General features: G+C 48.5%; 1 protein-coding gene across 4 annotated transcripts in view; it reads left to right on the top strand.

Annotated features, from left to right (window-relative positions):
* KAT6A (lysine acetyltransferase 6A) overlaps window positions 1–18,795 on the top strand; it is a 133,077-nt gene that overhangs the window by 95,058 nt on the left and 19,224 nt on the right. For all 4 annotated transcript variants that reach the window (XM_082253165.1, XM_082253164.1, XM_082253163.1 and 1 more), the window contains exons 11-13: window positions 14,343–14,436; window positions 14,630–14,861; window positions 14,957–15,155. In XM_082253165.1, coding sequence (XP_082109291.1) covers window positions 14,343–14,436; window positions 14,630–14,861; window positions 14,957–15,155 — 525 coding nt within the window. The remainder of the gene's footprint in view (window positions 1–14,342; window positions 14,437–14,629; window positions 14,862–14,956; window positions 15,156–18,795) is intronic.

The following is an 18,795-nucleotide window of genomic DNA, read 5'->3' as shown; positions in this document are numbered from 1 at the left end:
TGATGCCGCCGTTTTGTTGTAGCCTGTGTGCTCAGTGCACGGCAGCCATGTTTGTGTAGTCCGGTGGCCATTTTGCGGTGGTTTGCCATTGAAAATAGTGGCGGCCATGACTGTGGAGCCCTGTGGGTGGCGATTATGGTGGTGGGAAACCCCTCCTCATCCCCTGGTGCTGACTCCTGGATCTTTTCACTTCCTGATCACTGCACGTGGAGTGCAGATTATCCTGGTGGCTATGGATGCCTGTGTCTGCTGGGGGTCCTCTCCCTCTCTGCTGATGATTGCTTTGTACCTGGCGACCGGGTGGTGCTGCTAGTGCGGAGGGGTTTTCCCTTTGCAGTGTTTTACACTTTTTGTGGGGTCCCCCTGGTGACTCATGGAGTCTTTGGAGCACATCTCCCCACCTGATCCCCTCAAGGTCGACAGACAAGGGTTTGAAACCTTTCAGGGCCTACTCTGGAGGTTCCAAACGAACTTGGTCTGGCAAGCTGAGAGCAGGCTTCTCCAGATCTGTGGACAAGGCTCTTTCAGCATGAAGGTTGGCCCTCACCCATATCAGGGGTGGGGGGGTGCCTCGCTGGTTTCGGGACCCATGGACTTCCCTGGTACAAGATAAGTCGGTCCGGCTACAAGATCGACTTTTGCACTTGTCCCCCGGCAAGATTCTTTCCTTCCACCTTGTGCCTGTCCCTGGACCACTTACAGGGTCTGTTTGGGGCGGTACAAGACCTGTTTAGTTACCAGGAAGGAAGGCAAGGTGTGTTCAATTCTGTACCTCAAGGCACTGAACTGCTTTGTGCGGGTGCTGAAGTTCAGGATGGAGTCTATTCGCACGGTGGTGGCATCCCTGCGTCAGGGGTATTTTCTTGCCTCTATCGACATCAAGGATGCTTACCACATTTCAATATGTGCCGGTCACCAGCGTTTCCTGTGCTTCGCTGTGGGAGAGGAGCTATATCAGTTTGTTGTCGTTACCCTTTGGTCTCGCCTCTGCTCCTCAGGTCTTCACAAAAGTGTTAGCCCCGGTACTAGCGGTGTTACACCAACATGGGATCAGGGTGCTGGGCTACTTGGACGACCTCCTTCTGCGAGCAGAGTATCCTACTGCTCTGGTGGAAAACCTGGAAATCACCATACGAACTCTGAGGTAGTTAGGCTGGATTCTGAATTTTCTGTTCTGGTTCCGTTCACAAAGCTGCGCTATCTGGGTCTGACTCTGGACTCGGCCTTAGCCAGAGTGCGCCTTCCTTTGGACAAGCTCCAGAAATTACAGGCTGCAATTCGTCTCCTGCTATCCAGCAGAGGTCATCCCTCTGGATTTGCATGCGGGTGCTGGGCCCGATGGTATCTATCTTTTTGAGGCGGTTCGGTTTGTACAGTTCCATCCGAGGTCCCTACAAAGGGGCATTCTTGCCAAATGGGACAAGACTCTGCAGTCTCTGGACAATCCAATCCGGCTGAGTGGTCAACAAGATACAACAAACTGGTCAGGTTTTACAGGGTTTCTCTAGTCTAGTAGTTGAAACTTCTTCTACTTCACAGGATTGAGCACATTGGAGCAACCCCTGCAGAATCACTGGATTGACCCAGCTTGATGATCATGTTGGCTGTACGTTATCATCCACACCGATTTTACCCATCCTGTTTCAGGGTCAATGACTTTAACAGCATTGCTGTTGAAGCCCAGGTTCTGAGAGAAAGGTGCGTCTCTGAATTTGTGATTCCCACCCTGATGAAAGCTAGGAAGTCTACTTTTCACAAGATCTATCATTGGACATGAAGCAATTATTCACCTGGTGTAAACCTTGGGGCTAGAAAGACTGGTTCCCCTTTTCTCATTCAGTAGGTCGGTGTGAAGGGTGCACCAGCTTTTGGATTTACCATTTGTAGGTCAGACCATCATCCAAACTTTATGGTCTGTTTTGCAGCTTTGTAAGGTACCACCTGGTCTTCTGTTAACATGTTTGACTAGGTGGCTGTTGCTGCCTCATCTGATGGCAGCTTTAGGTGAAAGGGCTTTTAGACAGCTCTGAACTGCAGACAGTCCCCAGTTGGCCTGTTAGCAAGCATTTGCAGTGTTGCCCACTGGCTGTAATGCTTTTGGACCCCTCGAAGTAGAAAGACTTTTGTGTCCCTCAATGGACGAGAGAAAAAAGGATTAATTGTACTCGCTCTTAATTTTTTTTTTTCCCCCTTTATGAAGTCTCTCGAGGAACATGGGTTATGGTAGTTGGTGGGATTTTCCTGGGCTAGCCTATAGTATTTTCTTTATTTTTTAAATGTCTGATCTTCCTGTAGGTACAGTAAAACCTGGAAGGGGTGGTAAAGTCAGAAGGTTTTTTTATCTAAATGCATTCTGTGCATTAAGATAAAAAACCTGTGTGCTTACCTGAGCCCCTTTTGCGATGTCCACGACTGTCTGTCCTCCGGGACTCCCATCCTCATTGGCTAAGACAAAGCAGCGGTGCTATTGGCTCCTGCTGCTGTCAGTCAGTTCAGCCAATGAGGAGGGGGGGGGCAGGGCCGAGCCGGATCTCCTTGTCTGGCTACACGGAGCTGTGATTTGGCTCGGGTGCCCCCATAGCAAGCTGCTTGCTGTGGGGGCTCTCTAATGGAGGGAAGGGCCAGGAGAGTCAAGGAAGGACCCGAGAAGAGGATCAGGGCTTCTCTGTGTAAAACCAACCGCACAAAGCAGATCAGTATAACATGTTTGTTATTTTTATTGAAAAAAAGAGCCTTTACCATCACTTGTAGGTGAATAAAATCTGTGTTCCTCCAGGAGGTTTCCTTTGCAAAGTAGAAGGTAGAGTGGATCTCTCCAAGGTGAGGGGATATCCCCTTGAAGACAGTTGTCACAATGTTTCTCCATGGAAAAAGTTCCTCACCCTTTTTGTGACAAATTATAAATGTGTTTTCTGTACCAGAGACTGTGGTCACCGGGATTAAGAGAACAGGGATACAGACTGTAGTTACCCAATAGAGATTCTAAACCTTCCGCATTCAGTCCAAAAAGGTTTTGGCTTTCAATACAGTTTTTTTTTTTTTAAGAGTAGACTAGAGGTAAGAAAAGTATGCTCTGCGGTTTTACTGCTTTTTCTGTTTTAACTTCTATTTATGGACCATATATTACATTTAGATGTGGACTACATATTAGTCATTGATGACCTATTGCTGTGGGTTAAAGTGGCTCAGAGTATCACATATAGGTGGTGTAGTTTTAACTTGGGCAAGATTAGGAAACCATTCTAGACAAGAGATATGAATCGTGAGCCTCCAGTAGATCATTGCAGCGGTGTGTCAAAACATAGACTCAGTGGAATGTTTTTAACTTTCAGGGACTTTAGGGCAGCTTAAGGCAAGTGTGTACTAGGGCAGCTTAAGGCAAGTGTGTACAGGTGCATCTTAAAAAATAAGAATATTATCAAAAAGTGATTTTATTTCAGTAATTCAATTCAAAAAGTTTTAATTAAGACCTAGCAATAGTGAAAAACCTATTTGAAACATATTTTAAAACTTTTTTCTCTTTCGGTCATTGATGGACACAGCTCCTGATTCTTCTTAACCATTGGGTTATACAGCCCCCTAAAGGAGTAGGACACTAGGCAGGAAAAAGCTTGACTATGCCTATGGGCAGTCCCAGGGGGTATACTCCCACTCTGAGCTATAGGCATTGCCTAGTCAGGACTAAGGACCTCGTTCCTTGCTGGGATCTCTCATCCTGACAATTTTTTCCTTTTTAAATTGAACTTTTTCCTATCTTCTGTTCCTGTGAGAATCTACAATTAACTGCAGGACTGGGCGACAGACTGGATAATCTAGATCCAGAGGGTCCCCCAAGTCTGGCCAGTGAGCGCACGCGCAGGCCTCCACTCCTCACTAAGTAGTCCGCGACAAAGCCTCACTGGACGGGGGGCTGGCCTGCGAGTTAAACATCCTGCGAGGGCGTATACGACCTGGCCTCGGCCTGAGTTGCAGCGTTCCTCCTGGCCTACAGCCCCCCCCCCTCCCCCATTCAGATGAAGCAGTGCCCACCTTGTTCCTGGTATGGTAAATAGCTGCCCCCCCCCCCTTCTCCTGGAGGGTTTTTGGGTCGGTGTGGGCCCCTCCCTGGGACGGTGGGACCCCCCCCCCCCCCCAGCTCCTCTAAAATTTTGGTGGTCACTCCCCAGGTGAGGTTATGAGCTGGCTTTTTGCCACAGGCTCTTAAAGGGGAGTTTTAGGAGTTACTGCTGGCTGGGTTTTTCCCTGTGTGCAACGGGGGGTTTAGCAGGGTACTTTGCCACCCTGGGGGTTGGTGACTAGGGTAGGGATGTCCTCTGGGCTCCCTGCTGCAGTTGTTGTGCTAGGGGTAGCGGATGGTTTAGCATCACTCACTCGGCCGGATCCGGGCAAATATTTAAGCCTCGGCTTTGCGGCCTACTGGTTGGGAGCTATGTGGGGGCGGCCCCAGTGAGGGTGGATGAAGCCACTACCCTCCGTTTGGGCATCTGCCGCCCCTGGGTGGTCGGCTCCACTGGGGCTTGCGCCCAAGGTGCTGGGCGTCCACAAAAATTTAGGCCGTGGCTTGCAGCCCACTAGGCCATGTGGCCGAGTCGGTCGCCTCCGTTGGGGGGTGGCTTCAGTGAGGTTAGCTGGAGCCCCTGCTATTTTTTGGGCATCTGCCTGGCTGGGATCCATGCACTAGCTGCTGGGCCTCCACAAAAATTTAGGCCACGGCTTGCGGCCTACTTGGCGCCTCCCTTGGAAGGGGTGGTGCTCTGGGGGTGGTTTATTTTTTGGTGGCAGCCTTGCCACCATTATTGTGTAGGGCACCTGTCCCTTTTTAGCGTTGCGGAACCGTCAGGGTACCCTGTCTGTCTGCGCGTCCACGTCACAGCAGGCGGCCTCTTCCAGGAGGCTATTTCCTATTATGCGGGCCTCTATGGAGGGGCTCGGAGGGTGACCCCCTTGTTTTTTTGCGGGGTTCAGTAGGTGGTCCCTTGGTCAGTGTCCCCTTTGCGGGATCACAGTCGGTGGCCCTCCTCTGATATGTTTTCCGGGTGAGCTTAGTATATAGAACAGGGATACAGACTGTAGTTACCCAATAGAGATTCTAAACCTTCCGCATTCAGTCCAAAAAGGTTTTGGCTTTCAATACAGTTTTTTTTTTTTTAAGAGTAGACTAGAGGTAAGAAAAGTATGCTCTGCGGTTTTACTGCTTTTTCTGTTTTAACTTCTATTTATGGACCATATATTACATTTAGATGTGGACTACATATTAGTCATTGATGACCTATTGCTGTGGGTTAAAGTGGCTCAGAGTATCACATATAGGTGGTGTAGTTTTAACTTGGGCAAGATTAGGAAACCATTCTAGACAAGAGATATGAATCGTGAGCCTCCAGTAGATCATTGCAGCGGTGTGTCAAAACATAGACTCAGTGGAATGTTTTTAACTTTCAGGGACTTTAGGGCAGCTTAAGGCAAGTGTGTACTAGGGCAGCTTAAGGCAAGTGTGTACAGGTGCATCTTAAAAAATAAGAATATTATCAAAAAGTGATTTTATTTCAGTAATTCAATTCAAAAAGTTTTAATTAAGACCTAGCAATAGTGAAAAACCTATTTGAAACATATTTTAAAACTTTTTTCTCTTTCGGTCATTGATGGACACAGCTCCTGATTCTTCTTAACCATTGGGTTATACAGCCCCCTAAAGGAGTAGGACACTAGGCAGGAAAAAGCTTGACTATGCCTATGGGCAGTCCCAGGGGGTATACTCCCACTCTGAGCTATAGGCATTGCCTAGTCAGGACTAAGGACCTCGTTCCTTGCTGGGATCTCTCATCCTGACAATTTTTTCCTTTTTAAATTGAACTTTTTCCTATCTTCTGTTCCTGTGAGAATCTACAATTAACTGCAGGACTGGGCGACAGACTGGATAATCTAGATCCAGAGGGTCCCCCAAGTCTGGCCAGTGAGCGCGCGCGCAGGCCTCCACTCCTCACTAAGTAGTCCGCGACAAAGCCTCACTGGACGGGGGGCTGGCCTGCGAGTTAAACATCCTGCGAGGGCGTATACGACCTGGCCTCGGCCTGAGTTGCAGCGTTCCTCCTGGCCGACAGCCCCCCCCTCCCCCATTCAGATGAAGCAGTGCCCACCTTGTTCCTGGTATGGTAAATAGCTGCCCCCCCCCCCTTCTCCTGGAGGGTTTTTGGGTCGGTGTGGGCCCCTCCCTGGGACGGTGGGACCCCCCCCCCCCCCAGCTCCTCTAAAATTTTGGTGGTCACTCCCCAGGTGAGGTTATGAGCTGGCTTTTTGCCACAGGCTCTTAAAGGGGAGTTTTAGGAGTTACTGCTGGCTGGGTTTTTCCCTGTGTGCAACGGGGGGTTTAGCAGGGTACTTTGCCACCCTGGGGGTTGGTGACTAGGGTAGGGATGTCCTCTGGGCTCCCTGCTGCAGTTGTTGTGCTAGGGGTAGCGGATGGTTTAGCATCACTCACTCGGCCGGATCCGGGCAAATATTTAAGCCTCGGCTTTGCGGCCTACTGGTTGGGAGCTATGTGGGGGCGGCCCCAGTGAGGGTGGATGAAGCCACTACCCTCCGTTTGGGCATCTGCCGCCCCTGGGTGGTCGGCTCCACTGGGGCTTGCGCCCAAGGTGCTGGGCGTCCACAAAAATTTAGGCCGTGGCTTGCAGCCCACTAGGCCATGTGGCCGAGTCGGTCGCCTCCGTTGGGGGGTGGCTTCAGTGAGGTTAGCTGGAGCCCCTGCTATTTTTTGGGCATCTGCCTGGCTGGGATCCATGCACTAGCTGCTGGGCCTCCACAAAAATTTAGGCCACGGCTTGCGGCCTACTTGGCGCCTCCCTTGGAAGGGGTGGTGCTCTGGGGGTGGTTTATTTTTTGGTGGCAGCCTTGCCACCATTATTGTGTAGGGCACCTGTCCCTTTTTAGCGTTGCGGAACCGTCAGGGTACCCTGTCTGTCTGCGCGTCCACGTCACAGCAGGCGGCCTCTTCCAGGAGGCTATTTCCTATTATGCGGGCCTCTATGGAGGGGCTCGGAGGGTGACCCCCTTGTTTTTTTGCGGGGTTCAGTAGGTGGTCCCTTGGTCAGTGTCCCCTTTGCGGGATCACAGTCGGTGGCCCTCCTCTGATATGTTTTCCGGGTGAGCTTAGTATATAGTGCCCCCCGCCCTCTCCTGCCTCATCTGTCTCCTCTGATCCTGAATCTGTTTCGGCTGCCGCAGATGCGAGTCACCCTGCTGGGCCTGGGTCTGCGTCCACGCACCCAGAGTGCTCAGATAGTGAGGATGATTGCTCTGCTCCTCTAGCGCGCATAAAAAGGCGCTGGAGGATGCACTGATTGTGTCAGTGCGTGAAACTTTAAAAATGGAGGATGCAGCTGATGCTGCGCCAGAGACACTGTTCCCTTTTGGCACCCACAGGCTCTCCAAAGCGGCGAGGGTGTTCGCCTTTTTCCGCTTACTTTGACAACATTGTCACAAAACAGTAGGGTTGTCCAAAACACACTCTTGTGATCCCATAGCCTTTTGCTATGCGGTATCCTTATGAGGATTCCCTGCCTAAAAAGTGTACAGTCCCACTTGTAGTGGACTCGCTTGTTTCCAGATTAAATAAAGCCATTTTAATTCCGGTTGAGTAGTCCCCGCCTTTAAAGATGATAGGAGGGCGGAGGCTCTGGCTCGCCATATGTTCACTGTGGCTGATTCGGCACTTAGGCCGGTATTATTTACTATTGCACTGGTGTCGCAAATTATGACGAGTTTGCTAAACATTTACGCCATGAACTGGAGGGGGAACAATTTCCCCCTGCCTTTGCAGTGCTGGCCGATCACTTGGTCCAGGGGCTACAGTTTCTCTGTGATGCTTTTTTGGATGCGGCTCCTTTGATTTCTAGGCTGTCTGTATTAGCAGTGGTTCTTCGGCATATTATCTGGCTGAAATGCTGGTCTAGGGACCAGACTAATCAGAAGGCCTTATCTGATCTCCCCTTTGTAGGGGATCGCCTGTTTGGAGCTTCCTTGGATGACCTCATTAAGGGTCTCACGGGGGGAGGGAAAGTACTCTTCTTCCGCAGGCTACCAAGGGCAAGGAGCCCCGTCGTAGACGTGGGCCATTCTTCTCAGCTGATAAGAGGCCTTTTCGTCCCTCCGCATCTCAAGACGAGGGATTCAAAGTCAGGGCCCCTACCGGAGGTTCCAAGAGGACCTGGTCTGGCAAGCAATGAGCGGGATCTTCCAGGCTTGCAAACAAGGCTTCCTCTGCATGAAGGAGCGCCCTCACCCATATCTGGGGTAGGGGGACGGCTTCGCTGGTTTCCTGATCCGTGGACCTCCCTGGTATAGGACAAGTGGGTCCACAAAGTCATTCGGGCCGACTACAAGATCCAAGTTTTGGGCTTATCCCTCTTAAAAGGTTCTTCCCTTCCAGCCTGCACTTGTCCCCAGATTGCTTATGAGGTCTCTTTGGGGCAGTGCAAGACTTGTTACTTCAAGGGGTGATTGTTCCGGTTCCGACTTTGGAACTTTTTCAGTGGTTTTACGCCAACCTCTTTACAGTTCCCCAGGAAAGAAGGCAAGGTACGTCCACTTCTGGACCTCAAGGTGCTAAACTGCTTTGTTACGGTTACAGATGTTCCGAATGGAGACCATTCGCGGAGTCCCTACATCGGGGATTTTCTCACTTTTATCGACATCAGACGCCTACCTTCACCTTCCAATATGTGCGAGTCACCGGCGCTTTCTCCGCTTTGCCGTGGGCAAGGAGCATTTTCAGTTTGTGGCGTTTACCCTTTGGTCTCACCTTCGCTCCTCGGGTCTTCACAAAAGTTAGCCCCGGTGCTAGCATTGTTGGGTCAGCGGGGCATCGCGGTACTGGGGTACCTGGACGATCTTCTGCTCTGATGGACAATTTGGAAATTACTCTGCGAACTCTGAGGGCGTTCGGTTGGTTTCTGAACCTTCAGAAGTCTGTTCTGGTTCCGTCCTCAAAACTGGGCTATCTGGGTCTGACTCTGGACTCGGCCTCAGCCAGAGTGTTTCTTCCTCTGAAAACATTCCAGACGTTGCAAGAGGCAATTCAGCTTCTGTTTTCCAGCAGATGGTCATCCCTCCGTGCTTGCATGCGGGAATTGGGCCTGATGGTGTCTACCTTCGAGGCGGTTCCGTTTGAACAGTTCCACACGAGATCTCTGGAAAAAGAGATTCTGATGAAATGGGACAAGAATCTACCATCTCTAGGTGGCTTCGTTCTCTGCCACTTTGACAGGAAATATCTTAACACCCTCCCCGTACTGGGCGATGATCACCTCAAAAGCCAGCCTGTCCGGATGGGGAGGCGTCCTCGGCACAGATCGTGCTTAGGGGGTCTGGACTCTGGAAGTCGCAAAGGCTGCCGAATAATGTACTAAAACTCAGAGCGATCAGACTGGATCATTGGACAATTCGTCTTCAGGGGTGTTCGGTATGAATTCAATCGGACAATGCCACCGCCTGTCACTCGCCAAGGGGACACAAGAAGTGTCCTGGCAGCTCGGGAAGAAGCAGGCATTCTAAGGTGGGCAGAACGGTTCGTTCCAGCCCTCTGCTGTACACATTTGAAGGAAGGTACAGAGGTTTGTGGCATGGTCTTGGGATCCTCTGGTCGACGCCACGGACTCATTCTAGTGGCTCCAGACTGGCCTCACTGGTCTTTTTACGGCTGGTCGCCGATGCTCCTTGGAGACTTCCTCTCAGGGGAGGTCTGCCATCCCAAGGGCCAATCTTCCATCCTGCTTTACAGTTGCTGGCTTTGATGGCATGGCTGTTGAAAGCCAAGTGATGAAGAATAGAGGTTTGTTTGAATCGGTTATTCCTGCCCTGTTAAAGACTAGAAAATCTACCTCCTTGAAGATCTACCATTGTACATGGAAGATGTACAGTGCCTTGCAAAAGTATTCACCTCCCTTGACTTTTAACCTATTTTGTTACATTACAGCCTTAAGTTCAATGTTTTGTTAAGCTGAATTTGATGTTATGGATCAGAACACAATAGTCTAAGTTGAAGTAAATATATACATAAAACTATTTTTTAGAAATAGAAAACAGAAAATTGGCATGTGCGTATGTATTCACCCCCTTTTGTTATGAAGCCCATAGAAAGCTCTGGTGCAACCAATTACCTTCAGAAGTCAGATCATTCGTGAAATGTCCACCTGTGTGCAATCTAAGTGTCACATGATCTGTCATTACATATACACACCATTTTTGAAAGACCCCAGAGGCAGCACCACTAACCAAACACTGCAATGAAGACCAAGGAACTCTCCAAACAAGGGACAATGTTGTTGAGAAGTACAAGTCGGGTTAGGTTCTAAAAAAAAAAAAAAAAATCCAAATCTTTGATCCCCAGGAGCACCATCTAAACTATCATAACCAAATGAAAAGAACATAGCACAACAGCAAACCTGCCAAGAGAGGGCCGCCCACCAAAACTCAGGCAAGGAGGGCATTAATCAGAGAGGCAGCACAGAGACCGAAGGTAACCCTGGAGGAGCTGCAGAGTTCCACAGCAGAGACTAGAGTATCGATAGTACATAAGATGATAATAAGCCGTATGCTCCATAGATTTGGGCTTTATGGCAGAGTGGCCAGAACAAAGCCATTACTTTCAGCAAAAAAACAAAATGGCACGTTTTGAGTTTGCGAAAAGGCATGTGGAAGACTCCCAAAATGTATGGAGGAAGGTGCTCTGGTCTGATGAGACTAAAATTGAACTTTTCGGCCATCAAAGAAAACGCTATGTCTGGCGTAAACCCAACACATCACCCAAAGAACACCACCCCCACAGTTAAACATGGTGGTGGCAGCATCATGCTGTGGGGAACTTTTTCAGCAGCCGGGACTGGGAAACTGGTCCGAGTTGAGGGAAAGATGAATGGGGCTAAATACAGGGATATTCTTGAGCACAACCTGTACCACTCTGTGTGTGATTTAAGGCTAGGATGGTTCACCTTCCAGCAGGACAATGACCCCAAACACACTGCTAAAGCAACACTTGAGTTGTTTAAGAGGAAACCTGTAAATGTATTGGAATGGCCTAGTCAAAGCCCAGACCTTTAATCCAATAGAAATTCTGTGGTCAGACTTAAAGATTGCTGTTCACAAGCGCAAACCATCCAACTTGAAGGAGCTGGAGCAGTTTTGCAAGGAGGAATGGGCAAAAATCCCAGTGGTAAGATGTGGCAACCTCATAGACTTATCCAAAGCAACTTGGCGCTGTGATTGCCGCAAAAGGTGGCTCTACAGAGTATTGACTTTAGGGGGTGAATAGTTATGCACTTTTTATTTTTCTGTTATTTTGTCCTATTTGTTTGCGTCACAAAAAAAAAAAAAAGTTTTGGGCATGTTCTGTAAATGAAATAATGCAAACCCTCAAACCATCCATGTTCATTCCAGGTTGTGAGGCAACAAAACACGAAAAATGCCAAGGGGTGAATACTTTTGCAAGGCACTGTACATTGCATGGTGTGAGTCTCTTGGGGTTCCCCCTTTTCCTCCGAGGGGTTGAGCAGCGCCTGGGCTTAGGTACCATTAAAGGCATGGTTTCGGCCTTGACGGTTTTCTTTCAACATCCATTGGCCACACATTCCTTGGTGTGTACCTTTTTATCCAGGGAGTTCTACACTTGGCTCCTCCAGTGCAATCTTCATTGCTGCTGTGGGACCTCAATTTGATTGTAAGTTCTCCAGAATCCTCCCTTCGAAAACATTTGGGAGGTTCCCCTGCTTACGTTGTCCCAGAAGGTGGCCTTTTTTGGTGGCCATTACTACTGCACGCAGGTTGTCAGCGCTGGCGGCATTTTTTTGTTCACCTTACCTGGTGGTTCAGAGATAAGGTAGTTCTTCGTCCCTGTCCGCCGTTCCTTCCAAAGGTCGTCTCTGATTTCCATTTGAATGAAGACGTGTTGCCTTTCCTATGTCCCAGGCCTAAATATCCTAAGGAAATTGCCTTGCATTCCCTGGATGTGGTTTGGGCAATCAGGGTGTACCTGGCAGCTACGGAGTCTTTTAGGAAGTCAGGCTCCCTATTTATACTCACTGATGGACCTCGGAAAGGGTCGGGCACTTCTGCTGTGACCATTTCTAGATGAATTAGACAGTGATTCCGGCCTATTCCATTAGTGGTCAGGTTCCTCCTTTCCCTGTTTAGGCGCACCCTACTCAGGCGCTTAGTGCCTCCTGGGCCTTCCGTCATCAGGCGTCGGTGCTGCAGGTTTGCAAGGCACCTGGTCTTCTGTGCACACTTTCCCAAAGTTTTATAAGGTGGATGTGTTGGCATCTGCGGATGCTTCTTTTGGCTGCAATGTTTTGCAGGCTGCTGTTCAGAAGACCTAGTCGTCTTTGAGGGTGTGTTTGTTTGTTTGTTTTTTTTGGGGGGGTTTTTTTAAGGTGAGCTCCAATTGTTTGACTTGTTTGATTTTTTTTTTTTTCCTTGCTGTTCCCACCCCTCATGTTTGACACTGCTTTGGGATGTCCCAATGGTCAAGAAGATAAGGAGCTGTATTTGTCAATGAACGAAAGAGAAAATGGGAATTTTGACTACCATAAAATCCATTTCTCTGTTGTTCATTGACGGACACAGCACCCACCACCCCTCTGTGGAGTTGGCTTTCTTCGGACACTGCTTGTAACAAAACTGAGTGCCTATAGCTGAGAGTATACCCCCTGGGACTATCCCATAGGGGTAGTCAAGCTTTTTCCTGCCTAGTGTCCTACTCCTGTAGGGGGCAGTATAACCCAATGGTCAAGAAGATTTGGAGCTGTGTCTGTCAATGAACATCAAAGAAATGGATTTTACAGTAAGTCAAAAATCCCATTTTTCTCTTTCGTGGGCTTCTTGGCATTTTGTTTGCTGTTGCCCACCCCTCAATATGACTCCTTTTTTTGACAGCTCAACAGTGTATGACTTCTTGTGTCCCTCCATGGACAAGAAATTAAAGGTTTTTTTTTTTTTTTTTTTTTTTTACATACTTTCCTTCAAATTCTTTTCTTGTAGTCCTTTTGAAGGACATGGGTCCCAACCCTGTGTGTTTATGCGCTTGGTACTGCACAACTGAGGCATGCTGGGAGTAGAAGGGGTTATCCTGGGATGCCCTATGATTTTTGCAAGTGTCCAGTTGGCCTGTAGACAACAGTCGATTTTCTGGACTCAAAGAATAATTTATGGTGCGAACAAAAATCCATTTATCTTCTATAGAATGCAGGTTTCAGATAGCTAAACTGCAATTTGTCGTCTTCACTTATGCCTCCTGAGGTGCCCAAATGTGATCAGTACAGAGGCTGATGACACACACTTGAAATCCGATATTCCTTGCTATATCTGAACATAAATAGCGAGGATATCTTGCTCCTCCCATCACAGAATAGCAATGTATATGGCCTTTTTTGTATGATCACTAGAGGGCAGAATGTAAATGTGAGAAATTGTGATATTAAATAATCCCTATGCATCTGAAAATAAACAGTTATGCTGTAATATAGCATTTTCAAAAAAGTGGTACACCACAGTTTCTGTGCCACTCTTTTGCCTTATGAAAAGCAAAGTGTTGGTCGAGGGGGGGGGGGGGGTGTAATGTTCATAGGTAGGAAATGTTCTTATTAACACATTGGGGAAAGTGTAGCTTTAAGGGCTCCTTCACATTATTATTTATTTTTTTATTTTTTGCACTACAGCATGTGGAATGCTGTAGTGCAGGTTCATTGTCACCTACTATACTTGAGAATTGGGTGCCATTCTGAAATAAAAAGCACTGCAGTGCAACTCACAGTAATGTTACTGTGTGCTCCGGTAATGAGGTAAATATGTGGGCTGTCATTGCTGACCTGCTTCAGGAGATGCTAGTTGCCTGGCTGTCCATGGTTGTATCTCTTAACACATGTAAAGTCATAGGGAAGTCATAACCTCGTAAGTCCTGATTTGCATAGCAGTCGGTGATATTGAAGCCATTACATGAAGAGGACATCCAAGCATTAGTTTTTAGGTTTCCTTTTAAACAGTTCCCAAAAAACCCTCAATGCAGCACCTATCAGTTTTACATGGAAGTCTCTCTTTTAGGAGTTAAGATCAGCAAGGCTTATTAGGTTATGTTTTGCATAATTTGTTAGAGAAATTTTGGTATTTTTTGAACTGTAAATTCAGATATCTTCCATTACACTGATAGTATATTTTAAAAAATGTATTTATGTGGTTGTGTGAGATAAATGACAGTTGTCTGTGTATGTTTGTAATAAATGTATCCTATCCTCATGCTATGTGAATTGAAGGCCCAGTCCTATGCTGTAACACTTTTCTGTGTCATTTGTCCTCAGGAGAAGCATTGCCAACAGAAGTACAACGTGTCCTGCATCATGATCCTTCCCCAATACCAGAGGAAAGGATACGGCCGCTTCCTCATAGACTTCAGTAAGGAGAGGAGACAGCGGGAGGGAGGGGGCAGTGTCTACTCCAGTGATACCAGTGACACTATCTGTCTTGTCCTGTTAAATGAAACTGACATAGATTCCAGAATGACCCATTCCTGGCACAGAAAGATCTGCCAAGCTTTAGCTCTGATCTCATTGACTGCTGGTGCCTTACTGGTCTTTTTTTGTTTTAGGTTATCTTTTGTCTAAGCGTGAAGGTCAGGCTGGTTCTCCGGAAAAGCCGCTCTCAGACCTTGGCCGCCTGTCTTACATGGCCTATTGGAAGAGCGTGGTATTGGAGTGTCTACACCACAACCGAGACCATCAGCTGAGTATCAAGAAACTTACCAAACTGACGGGGATTTGTCCCCAGGACATTGCTGCTACATTGCAGCAGTTGCACATGCTCGAGTTACGAGGAGAACGGTACGGTGTTAGTAAATTCCTTTTTTCTCCTATCCAGTGCTGGCTTTTGTTTTTAGTAATTTTTTTGAATTTGTCTTTCTGTTGTCTCAATTTAGGATTGTTATGGTGCGCCGAGAAAAACAAATTGAGGCCCACGTGAACCGCCTGCATTCTCGGCCACGGCAGGTGGAAGTAGACCCAGAGGCCCTGAGATGGACACCTGTCATAGTGACCAATTTTGTGGTATCTGATGATGAAGTGGAGTCTGAAGATGAGGAAGAGGAGGGAGAAGGGCAGCCCCTTAAGGAAAACAATGTAAGTAGGAATAGTAGGCTGCAGAGGACCAGACATACTCTTGAGTTTCTTGTCCATGAAAACAAGATAGATGTGCTGTTGTGGCAATTCTGAGCCACTGGAGAGTATGCCACTTGAAACACAGGATCTGCTTGTAATAGTCCTGGCAAACCATTTCTTTCATCCTTATTTACTAAGGTTTGTCGGCTTTTATGTGAAATGTTTTTTTTTTTTTTTTTCCTTGTGACCATTTTATGAAATACTGGAATGCTTACACTCTCATTACCATTGAAAGCTGTTGGCAGCTGCCCATCTGTGACCATCTTGGCACTTGGGAGGTTGCCTTTTTTTCCTTGCAAAAAACACATTTCATCAGTATAAATATAGAGGGGTGTATGGTTTTCTGTATGGAAAGTTCACTGTTGAAGGCCTACCTATTCTTAGCTACAGTTAGTAGAACTAAAGGCAATGTTTTTTTTTTTTTTCATTTGGCTAGACTGAGGGTTATAACCCGTCAGGATTTTTTTTTCTCTTTCGTTATCTGACGAACACAGCTCAATGCTCTCTTCAAAACAATTTTGACTGCGCCCCTGAGGCAGTCCAGGGGGGTATACCATCACTTCCTGCTATAGGACTTACATTTTTTCTGCCTAGTAAGGAGTAAAGACCTGGCTCTCTGCTGGTATCTGCGGTCCTGGCATTTTTTTCCTTTTTAAATTGAACTTTTTTCTTTCTTTTCTGTTCCTGTGTGAACTACAATCAACAGCTGGACAGGGCGACGCACTGAATATCCTGGATCCTTATGGTCTTCCCAGTCTGGCCTGCGCGCGCGACCCAACTATTAGCTTTGCGCTAGGTTGACCTCTGGCCGCAGCACCCCCATTCCAAGATGGTGCGGTGGACTGCCGGGAGTGGTGCCCGCCTAATGCCAAGGTGTGGTGAGTAGTGTTCCCCCTCTTTCTCTGGGAATTGCTGGGGTGGTCGTGGGCCCTCCCTGGGGAAGGTAGGCCACCTTGTGTCCTTCCTCCCCTCACGTTTTCCCCTCCTCTCCCTAGCGGGGTTCTCCCCGCATTGGTAGTCCTCACCTGTCCCCTCCCCTACTCCCCTTTTGGGGTGCTCAGGCTTTTTTTGAGGTGGGGGGGGTGGCTGATTTGGTGTTGGTACAGAGGGCGGTGTAAGTGTGCCTTTGGCGGTCCTCTTTTAGGGGTGCCTGCATTCTTTGAACTGCGGGGGGGCTCCCTCTGGTGGACTATAACTTCCCTGGGGTCGGGGGGTCCGCATAGCACCGCCATTTGGCCGTGGAAGGTTTTCTCTGTCTTCGGAAGCCATGTATGTGTAGTCCGGCGGCCATGTTTTTGGTTTCCCTGTGTAATCGATAGCGATGGCCATTTTCTTGTAGTCGGGTGCGGTGACATGCAGCGGGGGCCTCTAGTGTCAGTATCGGCGCTTCCTCTTTGATTGCACTGCGGCAGACTGTTTGGCGCTCTCCAGCTCTGGGATGGTGAGTCTCTGTGGGTATCCGATCCTTCCTCTGCTATATACGGCACCGCGGGTGCGCTGCTACTTGTGGTGTTCCAAGCGGTGTGCAGGGGTTTTTTAAAAAAGAAAAAACTTTTTTTTTACCACTTTTGTGCTCAGTGCGGCTTCGATTTAACCATGGGGCTCCTGGAACACGTATCACCACCTGACCCACTCCTTGAAGCCGCGGGACCATCTGGGTCTCAGTCTGCCCTGGTGGCCATGATAGCAACCCTGCAGTCACTTGTGTCAAAGGTTGATATGGCCCTGCAAAGGCGGCCTAGCAAGAAGCATCCCCCCGCCTTCACCTGTATCCTCTGCCTCCTCAGAGTCTCAGGTGGATTTGGCCATGATTCAGCCCACTGGGTCTGCGTCCACGCACCCTGAGTGCTCTAACAGTGAGTATGAATCCTCCTCCTCTGCAGTCGCGGATAAAAAAAGCGCTGGTGGTGGCATTGATTGTGTCAGTCCGGCAAACTTTCATGTGATGCTGATATTGAGTTGGCAACGCAGGTGCAGTTTGGCACCCGCAGATCTTCCAAGGTGACTAAGGTGTTCCCCTTTCCTGCCTATTTTGATGGGTTTGTCACTAGTCATTGGGGTTCCCCCGAAACGCATGGTTGGAATACCTAAGCATTTCGCTAGGAGCTATGCCTTTGAGGAGTCTCTCCTGAAGAAACTGACAGTTCCACTGTCGGTGGACTCTCAGGTTTCCAGGCTGAATAAGGCCACGCTTTTACTGGTGGAGGGTTCTCCATCCTTTAAAGCGGAGTTCCACCCTGGAAAAGCTTTTTTTAATAAAAATACCCCCGGGACAGTCAGGGCTAGTGCATTCCACAATGGCTAGCCTCTGATCTGTCCCGGGTTGCACTTACTTTTTAGAAGAAATACTTACCTTGAAAAAGTATTGTCCAGCGCCGCCATCTCAGGTGTGGGCAGCTTGAAGCCAGCGCGATCCTCTTCTGTGTCCTCTTCCGTCTTCTTCGGTCACACGATGCACTGCACCGGCCCCGCCGTCACTTCCGGTGCCGCAGCGTCATCCCTGCACAGCTTCTGGGCATGCCCAGAAGCTGTTTAGCAAGGTATGACGGCGCCTGCACCGGAACTGACGTCGGGGCCGGTGCAGGCGCATTGATTCCTGGGAGCGACGACTTTCAGCTCCCAGGAATCATTGCAAGCCAGGAAGTGACGAATCGCCGTGGCTGCCGAGGGGAGGAAGTAAGGTAAGTATTTTCTTCTAAACCAGGTAAGTAAAAAAAAAAAAAAAAATTGCGATTATCCATTTGTTTTTCAGGTGACCCCGGGCATGAAGATGGAGGTAAGTTTAATTTTAGGGTGGAACTCCGCTTTAAGGATCCTGTGGACAAGGGAGCTGAGACTCTGATCCATTAACTTTTCACTGTGCCAGGTTCTATGTTGAGGCCGGTGTTTGCTATCACCTGGGTATCTCAGACCTTAACGGAATGGGCAAAAATTTTACGCCAGGATCTGGCAGGGGGGTCAACACCCTCCTGAGCTGGCGGAACTGTTGAACCAGGGGCTACAGTCCCTTTTCTCTGGTCATAAGCGGCCTTTTCGTCTGTCTGGATCGCAGGAAAAGGGCTCGAGATCCACCCGTAACTTCCCGGGAGGCTCCAAGAGACCCTGGAATGGTAAGTCAAAAGCGGACGCTACTGGTTCCGCAGATAAGCTTTCTCCAACCTGAATGGGCGCCCTCACCCACATCTTCCCTTCTTTCCGGACCCTTGGACCTTACTCATTCAGGACAAATGGGTCCATGAGTTGATTTGATTTGGCTACAAAACTTCCAGTAGAGGCGGCAGGACCTGTTCGCCCAAGGAGTCATTGTGCCGGTTCCAGAGTCTGAACAATTTCAAGGTTTTTATTCAAATCTGTTTATCGTTCCCAGGAAGGAAGGTTCGCCCGATCTTGGACCCCAAGGCTCTGAACCACTTTGTGCAGGTTCTGAAATTTTGGATGGAGTCTATACGCACGGTAGTGGCTTGCTTTCATTCTTTTCTTACCTTCATATTCCAATCTATGTCGGGCACCAGCGTTTTCTTCGTTTTGCTGTGGGCGAAGTGCATTATTAATTCGTGGCGTTACCCTTTGGTCTCTCTTCGGCTCCTCGGGTGTTCACAAA

This window comes from Pelophylax lessonae, assembly GCF_965119305.1.
Source record: "Pelophylax lessonae genome assembly, chromosome: 4".
Lineage (NCBI taxonomy): Eukaryota > Metazoa > Chordata > Amphibia > Anura > Ranidae > Pelophylax > Pelophylax lessonae.
This window is presented reverse-complemented; position numbering and strand designations above follow the sequence as displayed.